This window comes from Rhinolophus ferrumequinum, chromosome 6 (assembly GCF_004115265.2).
Source record: "Rhinolophus ferrumequinum isolate MPI-CBG mRhiFer1 chromosome 6, mRhiFer1_v1.p, whole genome shotgun sequence".
Lineage (NCBI taxonomy): Eukaryota > Metazoa > Chordata > Mammalia > Chiroptera > Rhinolophidae > Rhinolophus > Rhinolophus ferrumequinum.
Window position 1 is genome coordinate 92,432,214 of NC_046289.1, and position 14,420 is coordinate 92,446,633.

Here is a 14,420-nt window from a genome sequence, read left to right on the forward strand (position 1 = left end):
TATCGTAAGAAATCAGAGCAACACGGTCTTCATTGAGGACCACAAAGAAGAAGAAGACATGATGAAATTTCTCACCTGCCTAATACCCAAGCGGTATGCAACAATGCGATCCACTGCGTCAGGATTCATTTGTGTCCACTGTAGACTATAGGAATAAACGCGGTGTCTGTTTTGCCACACGGGATTGTAGGTGTCATAATAGAATTCTGGAGCGTAAGCCTTGCCTAAAAACAAAAAGAGTTCTTAACTTGGAATAATGCCATGTCACGGTTAAACACACTTGTTCTTTTTGGCCCTTTTACTACTTTCTACTACGTGTTCTATTCATCACTCTTATATTTGGAAAGTCATATTATTAAACTAGAAACAATTTTGGAGAGAATTTTGAGAATAGTTAAAAGAGGATTTCCTGGTTGACTGGAGAAGCAATGTCAGAGAAAAAGAAGAATCAAGAATGACTACAAGGTTGTTTTTGTGTTTGTTTTTGTTTTTTTTTTTTTTTTTTTTTTGCCTAAAAACTGAAAGAACGGAGTTTCCATCAACGGTGGTGAAAAGCGATGGGAGGACTATATTTTGGGGAGAAGATCAGCAAGTTATTTTTAAACAATTTGAATGATCGAAAAGGAGACATCAAGTGGGATATACTAGTCTAGCATTCAGGAAAGGCCAGGGCAGGAGATATAATATTGCTAACCACTGGCATATAGATAGATTTTAAATTTAAAGCCATGAGAGTGATGAAATCGTTAAAGGAGTGTGAGTAGATAGAAAAAAAAAAACTAGGTCTGACTACTGGGGCAATCGAAGGTTAAGAAATATAGGAGGAGATAAGAATCCCTATAAAGGCCAGAGACAGAAAAAACACTAAGTAGGAAAAAAATAAAAAAAAAGTGGCATCCTAGAAGTCAAAAAATGTATATATCAGCAAGTGAATGATCAATTCTGTCTAAAAAAAAAATCAGGGAAAATGAAAAACTTTGTTTATATTATCCATGTCTTTTGTCAATAACCAAACAAAACTTAGCAATAGCACAAGAACTTTGGCCAATAATAAAGTTTTTATTTAGATTTTAAGGATATGTCAAGTGCATATAGCATATATAAAACATGTTTTTTTTAATTATTATTGCCAAATTTAAAATTATACAGACCATTTGGAATTACAGGTCCAATTTCCTGATATTTTGAAATGTGTTTTTTTTTTCACACCTTCCATTTTTTTTTACCAATACTATATTTATTTATTAAATCAAAAATATTTAGTGAGAGTCTATTACATGCCAAATAGTGTACTAGGCATTGCGGATACAATGAATGATGAGGTATGGCCTCTGTCTTCATAGAAATTGCTTACATTTTCTCAGACTTTTCAAATAGCTCTGCAATTTTACTGAATGATTAGTTAATAAGTTATACATTCATCATCCCTTATTCAACATAATTTCTGTTGTTTCTTTAAAAAAAATAGATTAAATTTTAAATGTCCTCCTGCGGTTTTCCTCCTGAGTTCCTGTATGCAGAACCTTTTCTTACCTGCGTTTCATATTTCTTGAAACATCATTAGTCACCTATCATTTAGTCATTGCATAAAAATTTGTCACAGACAGTTGAAGAATGAATTTTGAACATTGAGAATGGAAGTGGTGGTCTCTACTATCCTGAAGAGGTTCACCAGGAAAAAATAATGTGAGAAGAAATTAATTTAATTTTTGACAAGTTTACTAGTAAAGTTAAATACTAAATATCTGAATGTCAGTAACATTTGGAAAAGTCTCCTACATCAACGTTGTGTGCATTATAAAATGTTCTATAAATATTCATTCAGTTGAATTGAAAATGGATTCTCAACTCCATACAAAGAATCTTGCATAGAAGGAGGTCTCTAGAAGAGCCATCACATTCATTTTATTACTTCTTTTATCTTGTATGATATTTTCACTTATTACTACATAAGAATACACATTCATATTCACAACACTAACAGCAAAATCTAGATGAAAAGGAAACAATATACTGAATGAAGGAATCATACCTAAACCGTCATTGACAACTTGTGTTTGAGACCAAATGTCCCAAAATGTTATTAAGGAGGTGCATTTAACAGTAGCCTAGATAATGAGCGAGGGGTTTTGATTAAAAATAAGCATCCAAAACTTACACATGAAGTAAAGAGCTGTTTAAGTGAGTAATGTAAACCTAGAGTTTTCATTAGAGGTAGTGTCCAGATTGAATTGAGGTAAGAAGCGGGGTTGCTTTTGTTTTTCAACCAAGGGGGAAATACTAGGGGCATTAGATTTAATTCTAAGCAACATTTTTCATAAAATGAATGGTGCATTTACATAGAAGCAGGGACAGAATAGAGTAAAAACCAGAGGCTATTTAACATGGAAAAGAAAAAAAAAGTCCTCTCAAAAATGGGCAAATGGAGTTTTTTAAGAGTTGAAACTCTATCACAGAGAAAGAAAATCAGACTACATTTAAATATTAACAGATCTATGAAATCTGATGAATACCAGTGAGAGGCTTTTAAAATAATACATATTTTGACTTAGAAATGTTCTACCCGTCCTCTCTGAATATGGAATGGCTTACTTCGATAGGCTATGAGTTCCCTTCACCAGAGGTATTTAGTCAATTCCTGATCCCAGTTAGCAGGGCTGAAATTGATGACTGCCCACAAGAGGACTATTAAGGTATGTCTCAGTCTCATATCTCTAGGGTGCTATGGAAGGAACATTTGCCTACTGTTTAATTGTATTATTTCAATTGTTTTAAGCATCCTTATTTATAAATTCCATTTTATGTTTCTATTATCTGTAGTCCAATCCTGCTTTTTGTTGACTGCCAGGAGAGTAATTGGCTGTGTGTCATAAATGCAAATTGCTATACTTCTAGGACTGACTGTTTTTCTAAATAAGTACTTTTAAGGTTATTGAAGCAGCCTGACCTTGAAGTTAAAAAAATAAAATAAAATTCCTCATGACTTTGTTAATAATGGGAATTTGTTTATCAAGACCTATTTTCAAGGTAGTAAAAAATTAAGCTACAATCTAACTCTCATTTAAATGATCCCAATAGATCAAATTCTACTGTAAAATTTCATCATCATCTTTATATTTAACTACAGACTATTACAAAAGCTTTCCAATGTATTTTTAAAAATACTTTATTTTATCTGTATTGACATATCACTCATATCATATATCATATATGAGTGATATCCCATGTAATAATTTTTCATATAACATTGTATTAGAAAATAATTTATAGGCGATCTATTCCAATGCCTCATATGACAGATAAAGAAAATTTAGAAAGAAAATAGAAATGGTGATGATATACAGAAATTGATATAAATAAACAATCAAATGCAACAAGAACCATGACAAATTTTTATTTTGATTCACGAATTAAAAAAAAAATAAAGAAAAGTTTATTTTCGTTCAATAATTGCATCATCTTGGAATTAAAGGTGAAAACTGTTTTTAGATGGTACATAAATAATATTGATTAGTAAATAACAAGTACTGGTAAGAAATAATTTTGAGTATAGTAAGTATAGATATGTCTGCTTATGTCTCAGAGATACTTTGTACTAATCCTCTTTTGGATCAACTTTACAAAGCAAACATGCTTTCTGATTTCATTTGAAAAATATATCTTAAAATTAAACACACACACTCAAATGTCTTCTCTGAGTTCAGAGACAATCATATTTAATGTTTTTATATTCATTTTGTAAGAAACACACAGTAATACTAAGGAAATATCTTTATAATAATCCTAGGCTCTTAAAACCAAATGAGACAACTGCTGTCTGAACAAGAAAATAATTCATAATATTTTTTTCTTTTTTATCCTCCATGCCATTTTTTTTTTTTTTTTGGTCCATCTAGCAAGCATGCCAAGAAAATTTTTTCTCATTAATATTCTAGTTTTAATTTTACGTAATATTGTTCCAGTTTAAATCTTTTTAGTCTACCTGACCTAGAACTGCATTAATTATCCAAACTAGCCGGTAATTCTAAGACACATTATGAGTGATTATATAAAGATCTTGGATTTTAAAATATTCTTAAAATATACATAAAGAGAAAATTTAATTGTTCAAAATTTTAAATATAATTTATGTAAAAATACATTAATTCTATTTTGCAAATAGCTTTTGAAAAGTGATTAAACTGAGAATTCAAAATATTATTTTATGCATAAAGCTCAAAGTAAAAGACATTAAGAAGCTTTCCTAGTATAAAAATGCTAGCTTAAAATACAACAAAAATATTTTTTCAGATGCATACTTAGACTTGCAAGCACAAAAGAAAATTATTCCTCAGGGGTCAGAAAACAAAGAACTTAAAATCAGACACTGAATAAGAGTTTAAGGAGAAAAACAGTGTTGCTGTTTTGTACACTGGGGAGCTGGATTTTAGGCCCATAGATGAGGTTAAGGAGCCCCGTCCAAGCTGAGAAGTTTGAAATGAGGCCACCACATATGATCAAGACCAGTAAAACTAGCAATCTTAGACATATTATATTGGGAAAAAAATTGCTCCTCACCAGCATAGGAAGATGACAAAAATACTGCATTAATGAAAAAAAATCATCCTTGGCTAGCAATACCACGGGAGTGCTTGAGTAGATGTAATATTGAGTTGTCCTTGAAACACATGTTTTCAACTTAGACTGCAGAGAATTTCTCTAAACCAAACCTCAATGAATCAGAATTCAAAAATACAACATTAGTAACCCACAAGCAAATGTTCCATTATGAGTGATTAAAAGGCCAACAAGCAGCAGGATTAGACTACAGATGATGGAACCACAAAATGAAATTTATAAATAAGTATGCATAAAACAATTGAAGAATACAATAGAAAATGGTAAACAAACTATGGGATCTTTTAGGAAAGAATAATTAATACTGTCTGTTGGGACCAAATGTAGGCTTTACAGGGTACATATCTGACATCTTTATTGACCTTAAAGGAGAAGAAATTCCACAGACAGAGAAGGGTGGATCATGGAAGAATAAGAGAAGTAAGGTATGGCGTTAAGTGGAGACAAATAAATATATTATAGACAATATTTTAGAACTACCCTGTTTCCGCGAAAATAAGACCCAGCCGGACAATCAGCTCTAATGTGTCTTTTGAAGCAAAAATTAATAGAAGACCCGGTCTTATATTATATTATATTACATAAAACCCAGTCTTATATTATAGTAAAATAAGACCGGGTCTTCTATTAATTTTTGCTTCAAAAGACGCATTAGAGCTGATTGTCCGGCTGGGTCTTATTTTCGGGTAAACACAGTGCCACAGGGTTTGGTGTGGCTATAGCATGCAGTACCTGTCTTTCCTACCAAATGGTTCGCTTTTGAAGAACAGAAGTGTTCTCATCAGCTCTTACTACAATGGCTGACACAACACATGTACTTGAATATGACAGGAAAAATAGGTATGTGCTAATTTATGGAGTGTCTTGTTTGATATGATAGGATGTTTGATATTAACCCTATAGTCCAATTAGTCTCAGATTATTTTAACCAGTAAGTGGGAGAAAAGATTTTACAGTGAACCTACTGATTTTCATTTCCCAAGGTGAAAAGAAATCAGTGCTATCAAAGAATTGAAAGAGAACTAAATTAATATTCAACATGGTAATAATGAAGAAAATTCACTAAACACACTTGCAAAGTATACAAAATAATAAAACAATTAAAAACTTTTCAAAGGTGTATTTATTCATACAGGAAGAGTAGCTACAGAAATTCATGGCAAACTTTGATGATACACTGATTAAAAAAAAAAGACTTCTAAAAATCACAGAAATCTCAGTTCTCTGACTGTATGCATTTTAGTGGAAGCTAACAATACAGTCAAGTGCTTTTGGAGTCAAGAGTCACACTGTGTTTACACACAGTCTAACGCAGTGGATCACTCATTATAGTCTAACAGACATAATATTAAATAAAGAGCTATGCAGCTCTGTCATTCCTTCATTGAGCAAAAGAATACATACAATTTTTGGAATCATAATTACTTTTTCTTGAAATTAATGGATCTTGAGTCATACTAAAAAGGAAAGAAATGCTTCTAACAGAAATGGGGATTTTTCTGTTTTTAATCAGGGATATGATATACATCCATTTTATATTTTACAACAATACCTGGTGGGAAAGAAGAGAATGGATCAGTTAAGTGAAAAAGTCTTGGCAGGAAACCAGCAAGAAGATACTGTCTTCAAAACAAAAGACATGATTTGGGAAATGAAGAAAGGCTCATGAATCCAAAACTCATTGCAGATAAACAACTAATCAGCATTTGTCCTCTGAGTAGATACTATAGGAGCACTCTTAAGTTTTTAGTCTTTGGAGAGAGAATGGACACTAGCATTTCCAATGAAGATGGAAAAGGACTTTATGCATCTCATCCTGGAAAAGGAGTGAAGAATTACATGACCTCTTGGGGTCCTATTAATTTGAAAGCCCTCTGTTTTGATTTAAAGCCAATTTATGGAGTAAAAGTTCGTATTATGATTCAATGCAATCCCCATCAAAATCCTAATGCCATTTTTTAAAGAAATAGAACAAAAATCATCAGATCTTATGGCATCACAAACGACCCTGAATAGCCAAAGCAATCCTAAGGAAAAACAACAACAACAACAACAACAAAAACAAACCTGGAGGTATCCCACTCCTAGTCTTCAATTTGTACTACAGGCCAATGATAATCAAAACAGCATGGTATTGGCAGAAAAACAGACCCACAGACCAATGGAATAGAATTGGGAACCCAGAACTAAACCCACATAAATGTGGACAGATAATTTTCGGCAAAGGAGACAAAAGCATACAATGGATAAAAGAAAGCTTCTTCAATAAACGGTGCTGGGAAAATTAGAAAGCCATGTGCAAAAGAATGACTTTAGACTGCTGTCACCATACACCGATATTAACTCAAAATGGATCAATGACCTAAATATAAGGCCTGAAACAATTAAATACAAAGAAGAAAATATAGGTACTAAACTTATGGACCTTGGTCTCACAGAGGCTTTTGTGAATTTGACCCCCAAAACAAGAGAAATAAAAGCAAAAAAAAAAAAAAAAAAAAAAAAAAAAAAGGGACTATATTAAATTAGAAAGCTTCTGCCCAGCAAAAGAAACCATCAACAAAACAAATAGGCAACCAACTGGATGGGAGAAGATATTTGCAAGCAACGCCTCCAATAAGAGGTTAATATACAAAATACATAAAGAGTTCTTTGACAACAAGAAAAGGTTTAATTTTGTGAAGTCAAAAGAAATTAAAAAAAAAAAGAATAAATGTGTTCACCTGTGTTACTATGTTTGGTATTTAGTGTATGATATTTAATATTAGTCTTTACCTCATTAATTGTAAGTAATAAAGGAATTGTAATCATAATTGATGGATTCTGCTTATTTTCATTTGATTAGAAAGGTGGTCAATTAATGTAAAAAAGGAATGAAGAAATGGAAAACATGTAAGTCACACTTAACAAAAGAAAATATTGTACACTTGAAACATATGTAACTTTACTAATATTGTTACCTCTGTAAACTTTAATAAAAAAAGAAACAAAAGAGAAAATATTGTATCTGATAAAGAACAATTTATCCTTCAATTAAGATGAATGTCACAGCAGCAATAAAACTGAATGTCGTCAAGAGTTTGTTTAATGGTAAAACTTGTCGATGTATGTGTGCAGGAAATAAAAACATAAAAACTAAATTATACAGCTGTGAAGTCAATGACATCTCTCAGTTAATGATTGTTTAGAGTTTGGAAAAAAATTTGTAACTCAACTAAATCATGTAGGTTAACTGCCTTTGTACTCAAGATAGAGAAGAGTTTATATTTTCTCTTACCATTTAGTGGCAGCCAATGTTTTCAAATGACCAGTCATTGTTAGGACATTATTTTAAAATTGCAACATGACTCATTTTATCTATCCCTTACAAGGATCCATTTTCTTCTACTGGAGTCAGAGCTCTGAAAACCACATTGAGGCCGACTACTCAGAGATCTCATTTTAGCACTCAAGAACTTCCTTAGAATTCATAGTCCTGGAGAGAAAGTCTATTGATTGGTTAAACAATAAAATTATTGCCAATATTGTCAGGCTTTTCAAATCACTGGGATCTTGATAAAGAGCTTTTAAATCTGCCCCAGCATAAGGCATATTTGCTTTCATACATTATGATTTCCTTTGTAGGTTATGCCTTTTCAAAATAAAACTCCTAAAGAAATAGGTTTCTCACACCCCAAAAATGACTTTATGAAAGCAACTGTATTAAGTTAGTGTTCCTACTTCTTATCTGGAAAAACTTTAAAAAACAAATTTTAGCATCATTTAAATGAAATCTAATCAGTAAAACAATATTTTAACAATATGTGTTCATGAATTTACTTTATGAGAAATTCCTCATACTATGTATAAAGCATTTTTATAAAGGAAGTACAACAATAGAAACTGAGAACAAGCTTTATGGGATTTATGGCTAAATTTCTTTATAAACAGAAACCTTGCCAACTCATCTTTGTCTCTCATCTCTCTTGCATTCAAAGATTCATCTTTTAGATTGTCTATTGTTTGTAACTATTACAGTTTATACGAATATCATCTAATTTTACTCTTCTCACTTCACACCAACAAAAGACTTCTAACTCTGTGTTTGTTGAACAAATGAATCAGTGAACTTTTCTCCTAATTGTGTTTCTCCTGCCTGCATTCTACTGACTCAGTGAGCCAGTGTTTGAAAGTTCCTAACTCTAGTTCATCCTCTCACATCTTGACCCCTTAAACGGAAATGTTTTCCTTGTGTAATTTCTATCTGCTTTTCAATTCTTATCCATTTTTGATACCCAAGTCATGACTACCTTTCCTTTTTTAAAATATTATTTCTTTTATAATAACATTAATATTATTGATGAAAATATCTCCCCAAGCAGAACACTCAAAATAGGTACCACCAATTTTAGTAGGACCTTGGGAGACTATTTCATCACTTCCCAGTTGTAATGTAGAAATAATATTTAACCCAATTCCTTTCAGTTTATTTTTTAGGATTTTTAAATTTTATTTTATGGGAAATAAGATGTCAGTTTAGTTATGGTCATGTTAATGGAAACCTTCACAAAAATTTCCCTTAAAATTTTATTTAAATAAACAAAATTTGCTGGATAATTGATAGCTCATCAAAGAATATTACTGGAATAACAAAAACTGATGTAGAACAAAATGGAATAATGGTGTGTATATTGCCTAGAAGTTGACAAATCCCAGTCATTAAGTATTCACTTTTCTTGCTTGATCCATACAGGAATGACGTTGATTAAGATTATTAACATAATCTTATAAAATGCATTGGGAGAAAGTACTACATTGCAGGCTTCTCTTGTTAAATTCATGAACAGCTTCATACAATTCACATTCTTTATTAAAATACATTAGCATAAAGTGCAATAATAATTAAAGAGATAACAATGTTCTTTTCCTAATTAACAAAAGAAACATTGAAAGAAGATACTTAAACTTGTGTGAAAACTTATAACTTACTTTTAATAGTTTGCTACAATAAGTTCACTTGAATATCATACCCTATAATATAATTCAATTTTCCTTTACAGTTACTTCTTAAATGATTAGATATTTAGAGAAAATATGTTTATGGACATCTCTACTTGGGAAATGATTTAACTGTAACAAATTCAAATGGTCTAAATCAAAATATTTTTATTTCAACATTTGAACTGTGGAATGAACACAACATCGAATTTTATAAATTCTGAAAATCACCTTCATGTATCAGTAATTTAGCCTTTTCCTTAATTTCTAAGAAAGCAGAGACTATTAAAATAAGGCCCAAGAAGATGGCTTCCAGGCCTATTTGCTAAGAGGCAGAAACTCTGAAAATGATGATCAAATGCACGAACGATAATTTAACATGAATCCTGCCATTGGCTATTAGGAGACCAATCACTCAGACTGAAATGGGTGAGTAGGCTTTCAGAAGTAAATGGCTTAGTAATTAGTTCTTGCAAAAAAAAGGTTTTACCAAACCACTAAATACTTAAGCACACATTCCCACATCAATCGGAAGCTAATGTGATGTTTCCCATTGTAAAAATTCTCCCCTATTTTAAGACAGTTCTCAGAGGAGTCCATAATTTTTTTGTTAGGTATCTGCCATATAAACAATTAATAAATAGAGAGAAATTGGCAAATAATAATAATAATTGATTCATTTTGTTACTAGTAAGGACTAGTTAGCTGGGTTAAAGAGATACGAGGTCTGACAATTAAGTTTGTGAACTTGTTGCAATGATGTTGCTAACTATTTTTGATATTAGAGGGATTATTCATTATACATTTGTACCAACTGGACAAACAGTTAACTAAGTTTACTATTTGGAAGTCCTGAAAAGGCTGCATAAAAAAGTTAGACAATCTGACTTTTCGCCATCAATTCATGACTCTTGCATCACTACAATGCACTAGCTCACACAGCACTGTCATGACGGAGTTTTTACCCAGTTAACAAATAACTGTATTGGAACACGCTCCCTACTCACCTGATCTGGCCCCCAATGACTACTTTCTTTACCTGAAGATAAAGAAAATATTGAAAGGAAGCCATTTTGATAAATTCAGGACACCAAGGGTAATTTGACAACAGCTCAGATGGCCATTCCAGAAAAAGAGTTCCAAAATTGCTTTGAAAGGTGGACTAGGTGCTGGCATCAGTGCAGAGCTTCCCAAGGGGAGCACTTCGAAGGAGACTGTAGTGATATTCAGCAATGAGGTATGTAGCACTTTTTCTTGGATGAGTTCGCTAACTTGATTGTCCGACCTCGTATGTCAGGAGATTCAAATTGATCAAAATATACAATTTATCTATTTAAATGATTTCATGTAGTGTACATAAAATAAATATCATAGCACTGGGAAAATAGTAAATATTCAATAAACATTAATCTCCTAATGTACCCTCCCCTACAAAACCAAAAATAAATAAATAAATAAATAGAAAAAATAAAATAAAACTTTCTAGTAAGAGTTCTATATTTGGTTTCATTGTCATAGTTCAGAAGCTCAGGCACTTGATGCAGTTTAGAAACTAATCCAGACAAATTTAAATGAGTTTCCATTTATTTTCTTTAAACTTTATGAATCAATTTTCAACACAACTGAGTCACTTCTGACCCCTTTTGGCATGAGCCTAGAAAACAAAATATTTATACAAAGTACTTGTTGGCTTACACACCAAATATATATAGTTGTCTTGGGTAACATAAAATAAACACATATATTTACCTGATAACATTTCTACTTAACTGAATAACCCTTTTCCTCTAAAACCCTAAATGTACTTTACCAAAAATGATGCAAAATATGAATAACACATTTTTTTTAAATAGGCTTTGATTAGGACCTGGTCCAAAAATTTTAAAAGATGATTTGGATTTGATGCAACAGTTAGCTTTCATATTTGGCACATAAATAGGAAATTGCTGAGGGTTTAGAGAAAGCTTGCAAATAAAAATTATCAATCCATTGATATTTTACTAGGAAATATCTAAGTAAGTGTAATGTGCATAAAAACCACATGTTTTAAAGAAAAATAATCTGGAGAGCTCCTCTGGGAATAGAGATGATTGACTACTGGTAGAGGAGAGGCTGTATGAAGAGAAGGAAGGCGGGTTTTTAATTTTGGATTTCAGTAATCCCATTATATACCATAGTACTTGCCCAAGGGCCTTCACTCACTAATACACTATCAAGTATTTGAGACACACACCAGAATTACATGTCTGAAGTTGCTGTTTAAAAGTGATTCTATTTAATTTACCACTACAACCATAGACTCATGGAGAAAAAACAGTCTTGAGGGATGAACATTGTATCTCAAATTTATATAGGAATTTACAGTTTGCAACGTACTTTCAAAAATATTCACTTATTTTAGTCTTTACAGAGGTTGGGAAGGGCAAATATACAAAGGGGTATTACTTGGCTTGAACTGCAAATCTTGAAGGTTAGTAAGAACATCATAATTACTGCCCTAGAACAGACAACAATCCTTGTCTGGCCTGCAGATCATCCGTCAAAAAGATCCAAATGAATATTTTGTAAGAAAGAAGAGAGGGTACACCATTCACCTAAAAATACAAAAGAAGCTGGTTTTCAAACTGAGAGGGTCTGAGCCCTATCTCCCCCAACATGTATTAGTGCAGGAATGTCAGAATAAAATGAAATTATTGGAAGTATCTCGGTTTTGAAATGATGCAGTGTATATTCCCAAGGCAGAGAGAATATAAAGCTATTTGCTTCAATTTATATTTTAAAAAAGCATTCAATTAATACATGTCAATTGTGAGTGGGTGAGGGAAACACACCAAATTTTGTCAGTGGAAGAGAGAAGCATGAGTGGAACACTACATTTGGCTATGTCACAATGATGGCTCGAGGTTGATTTTGTGATTCTCTTTTGCTTGTATGTAAAGATCTCTAGGCTATCCTTTCATGAGTTACGTCAGTTCTTTCATATATCACAACCTTGTTTGTTAATAAGCTAACTCTAGAGTATGTATGTGGGTGGTAGCATGGGGAACAGAGACATAATTGGGACTGCAGAAGAAATTCCACAGATGTCAATACATTGCACAAGACAGGAGCAGATCCAGAAATAAAAAAATAAGATACAGGGTGGCTGTGCATTTCCTGGGAAAGCACAAGTCTCCTATTTTGTAGTGACTGCACCCTTGTTTGTAGTAATAGTGAGCACGTCTTGTTCTCTGACCAACTCTATTTCCCCTGGCTCATCCTGTGCATACCATACCTAAGCAATACTGCTGGAGAATCACATCATTGAAATATCTAGCAACTGTTTAATTAGAAACCTAACTGCTAATTCTTATATGGACCAGAAAGGAAGCAGAGACAGTATCCACATCCCCCTTAAATATACAAGAGTATTTATGAGCCAGTATATGGAATAATCAAATAACCTACTTATTTACTAAAGGCTATGATTTTATATACCTCCAAACCTTTCCCCTTCCTTTTTCTGGGAATCTATGAAGGACTTTTCACATGTAACCCAAAAGCCAGTCACTTCATCTTCCCTACCCTTCTTTTCTTATTCCATCTTCCATCAAAAGGAACAGGCAACACACCTTTCCCTCTATGTTGTATACAGGGTGGGAAAATTTTACATGAATCTGAATTATGTCACTGAACAAGGGTGTGAAAGAAATACCAATATACAAAATTTGGAAGAGTATGTCGAAAAAAGGGAAAAATCCCACGAACAATGTAATATTAGAAATTCAATATATTTTTGTTCAGTCTTGTAAGATCTGATACTGAAGGAGTTCTCTTTTTTCTTCTTATGCTACAAATATATCTGTGTAAATGGATAACTTTTCATGAAATTCTCATGAAACACTTTGTATTGGTGTCTTTCTATTCATGACTTTGTAAGCCTGCTTCCCATGTTCTCCCTGATCACAGAAAATATTCTCACTACAGCTTCTAAAGAATTAGGAGAAAACTTAATCTAGGGAAAACAAAAACAAAACATAGTTCTTTTTAGGCTTAAGGAAGAATGGACGCTTGATCTCTCCCAGACAAAAACAAGGCATTTTTAAGGCACTTCTGTTGTTAGTGTTTGCTATTTATCAGACACCATGCCAATCATCTTGCATACTTTATGTTTTGTAATATTCACAGTCCTTGCACGATAAGAATAATCTTATCATTTTAATTTACAAAAGATGAAAGTAAAGATTAAAGTTTTTTTTTTTTTTTATTAAAGTGTATTGGGGTGACAATTGTTAGTAAAGTTACACAGGTTTCAGGTACAATTCTGTAATACATTATCTATAGATCACCTACAGTGACCAAGACATGGAAACAACCAAAGTGCCCTTCGATAGATGATTGGATAAAGAAGATGTGGTACATATACACAATGGAATACTATTCTGCCATGAGAAATAATGAAATAGTGCCATTTACGACAACATGGATGGAACTTGAGATTATTATGCTAAGCGAAATAAGTCAGACAGAAAAAGTCGAGAACCATATGATTTCACTGATATGTGGGATATAAAACTGAAAGATTAACGATCTTAAACAACTTGCTTTATAGTAAGCAACTATTGAGTATCAAACCTGCATTCCGAAGTCCTTTTTTTTTTCTAACACCCAACATGTTTGGATATGATTCACAGCAAATTGTGCCTTGGTGAAGGGGTACATGGGACTGAAATCCAGGCTCTATTCTTCTTGCTACCACTTGTGCTCTGGCAGAGGACATACCAGATCTGCTTCAAGAATGGAAAACTTTTCTCCTAATTCGCACACAAATACTGTGCAGGCTGGTG

General features: G+C 32.5%; 1 protein-coding gene across 1 annotated transcript in view; it reads right to left on the reverse strand.

Moving 5' to 3' along the window:
* The window catches only part of MDGA2 (MAM domain containing glycosylphosphatidylinositol anchor 2), an 806,109-nt gene that overhangs the window by 82,362 nt on the left and 709,327 nt on the right, over positions 1 to 14,420 (reverse strand). The window contains exon 10 of the mRNA XM_033109651.1: positions 76 to 224. Coding sequence (XP_032965542.1) covers positions 76 to 224 — 149 coding nt within the window. The remainder of the gene's footprint in view (positions 1 to 75; positions 225 to 14,420) is intronic.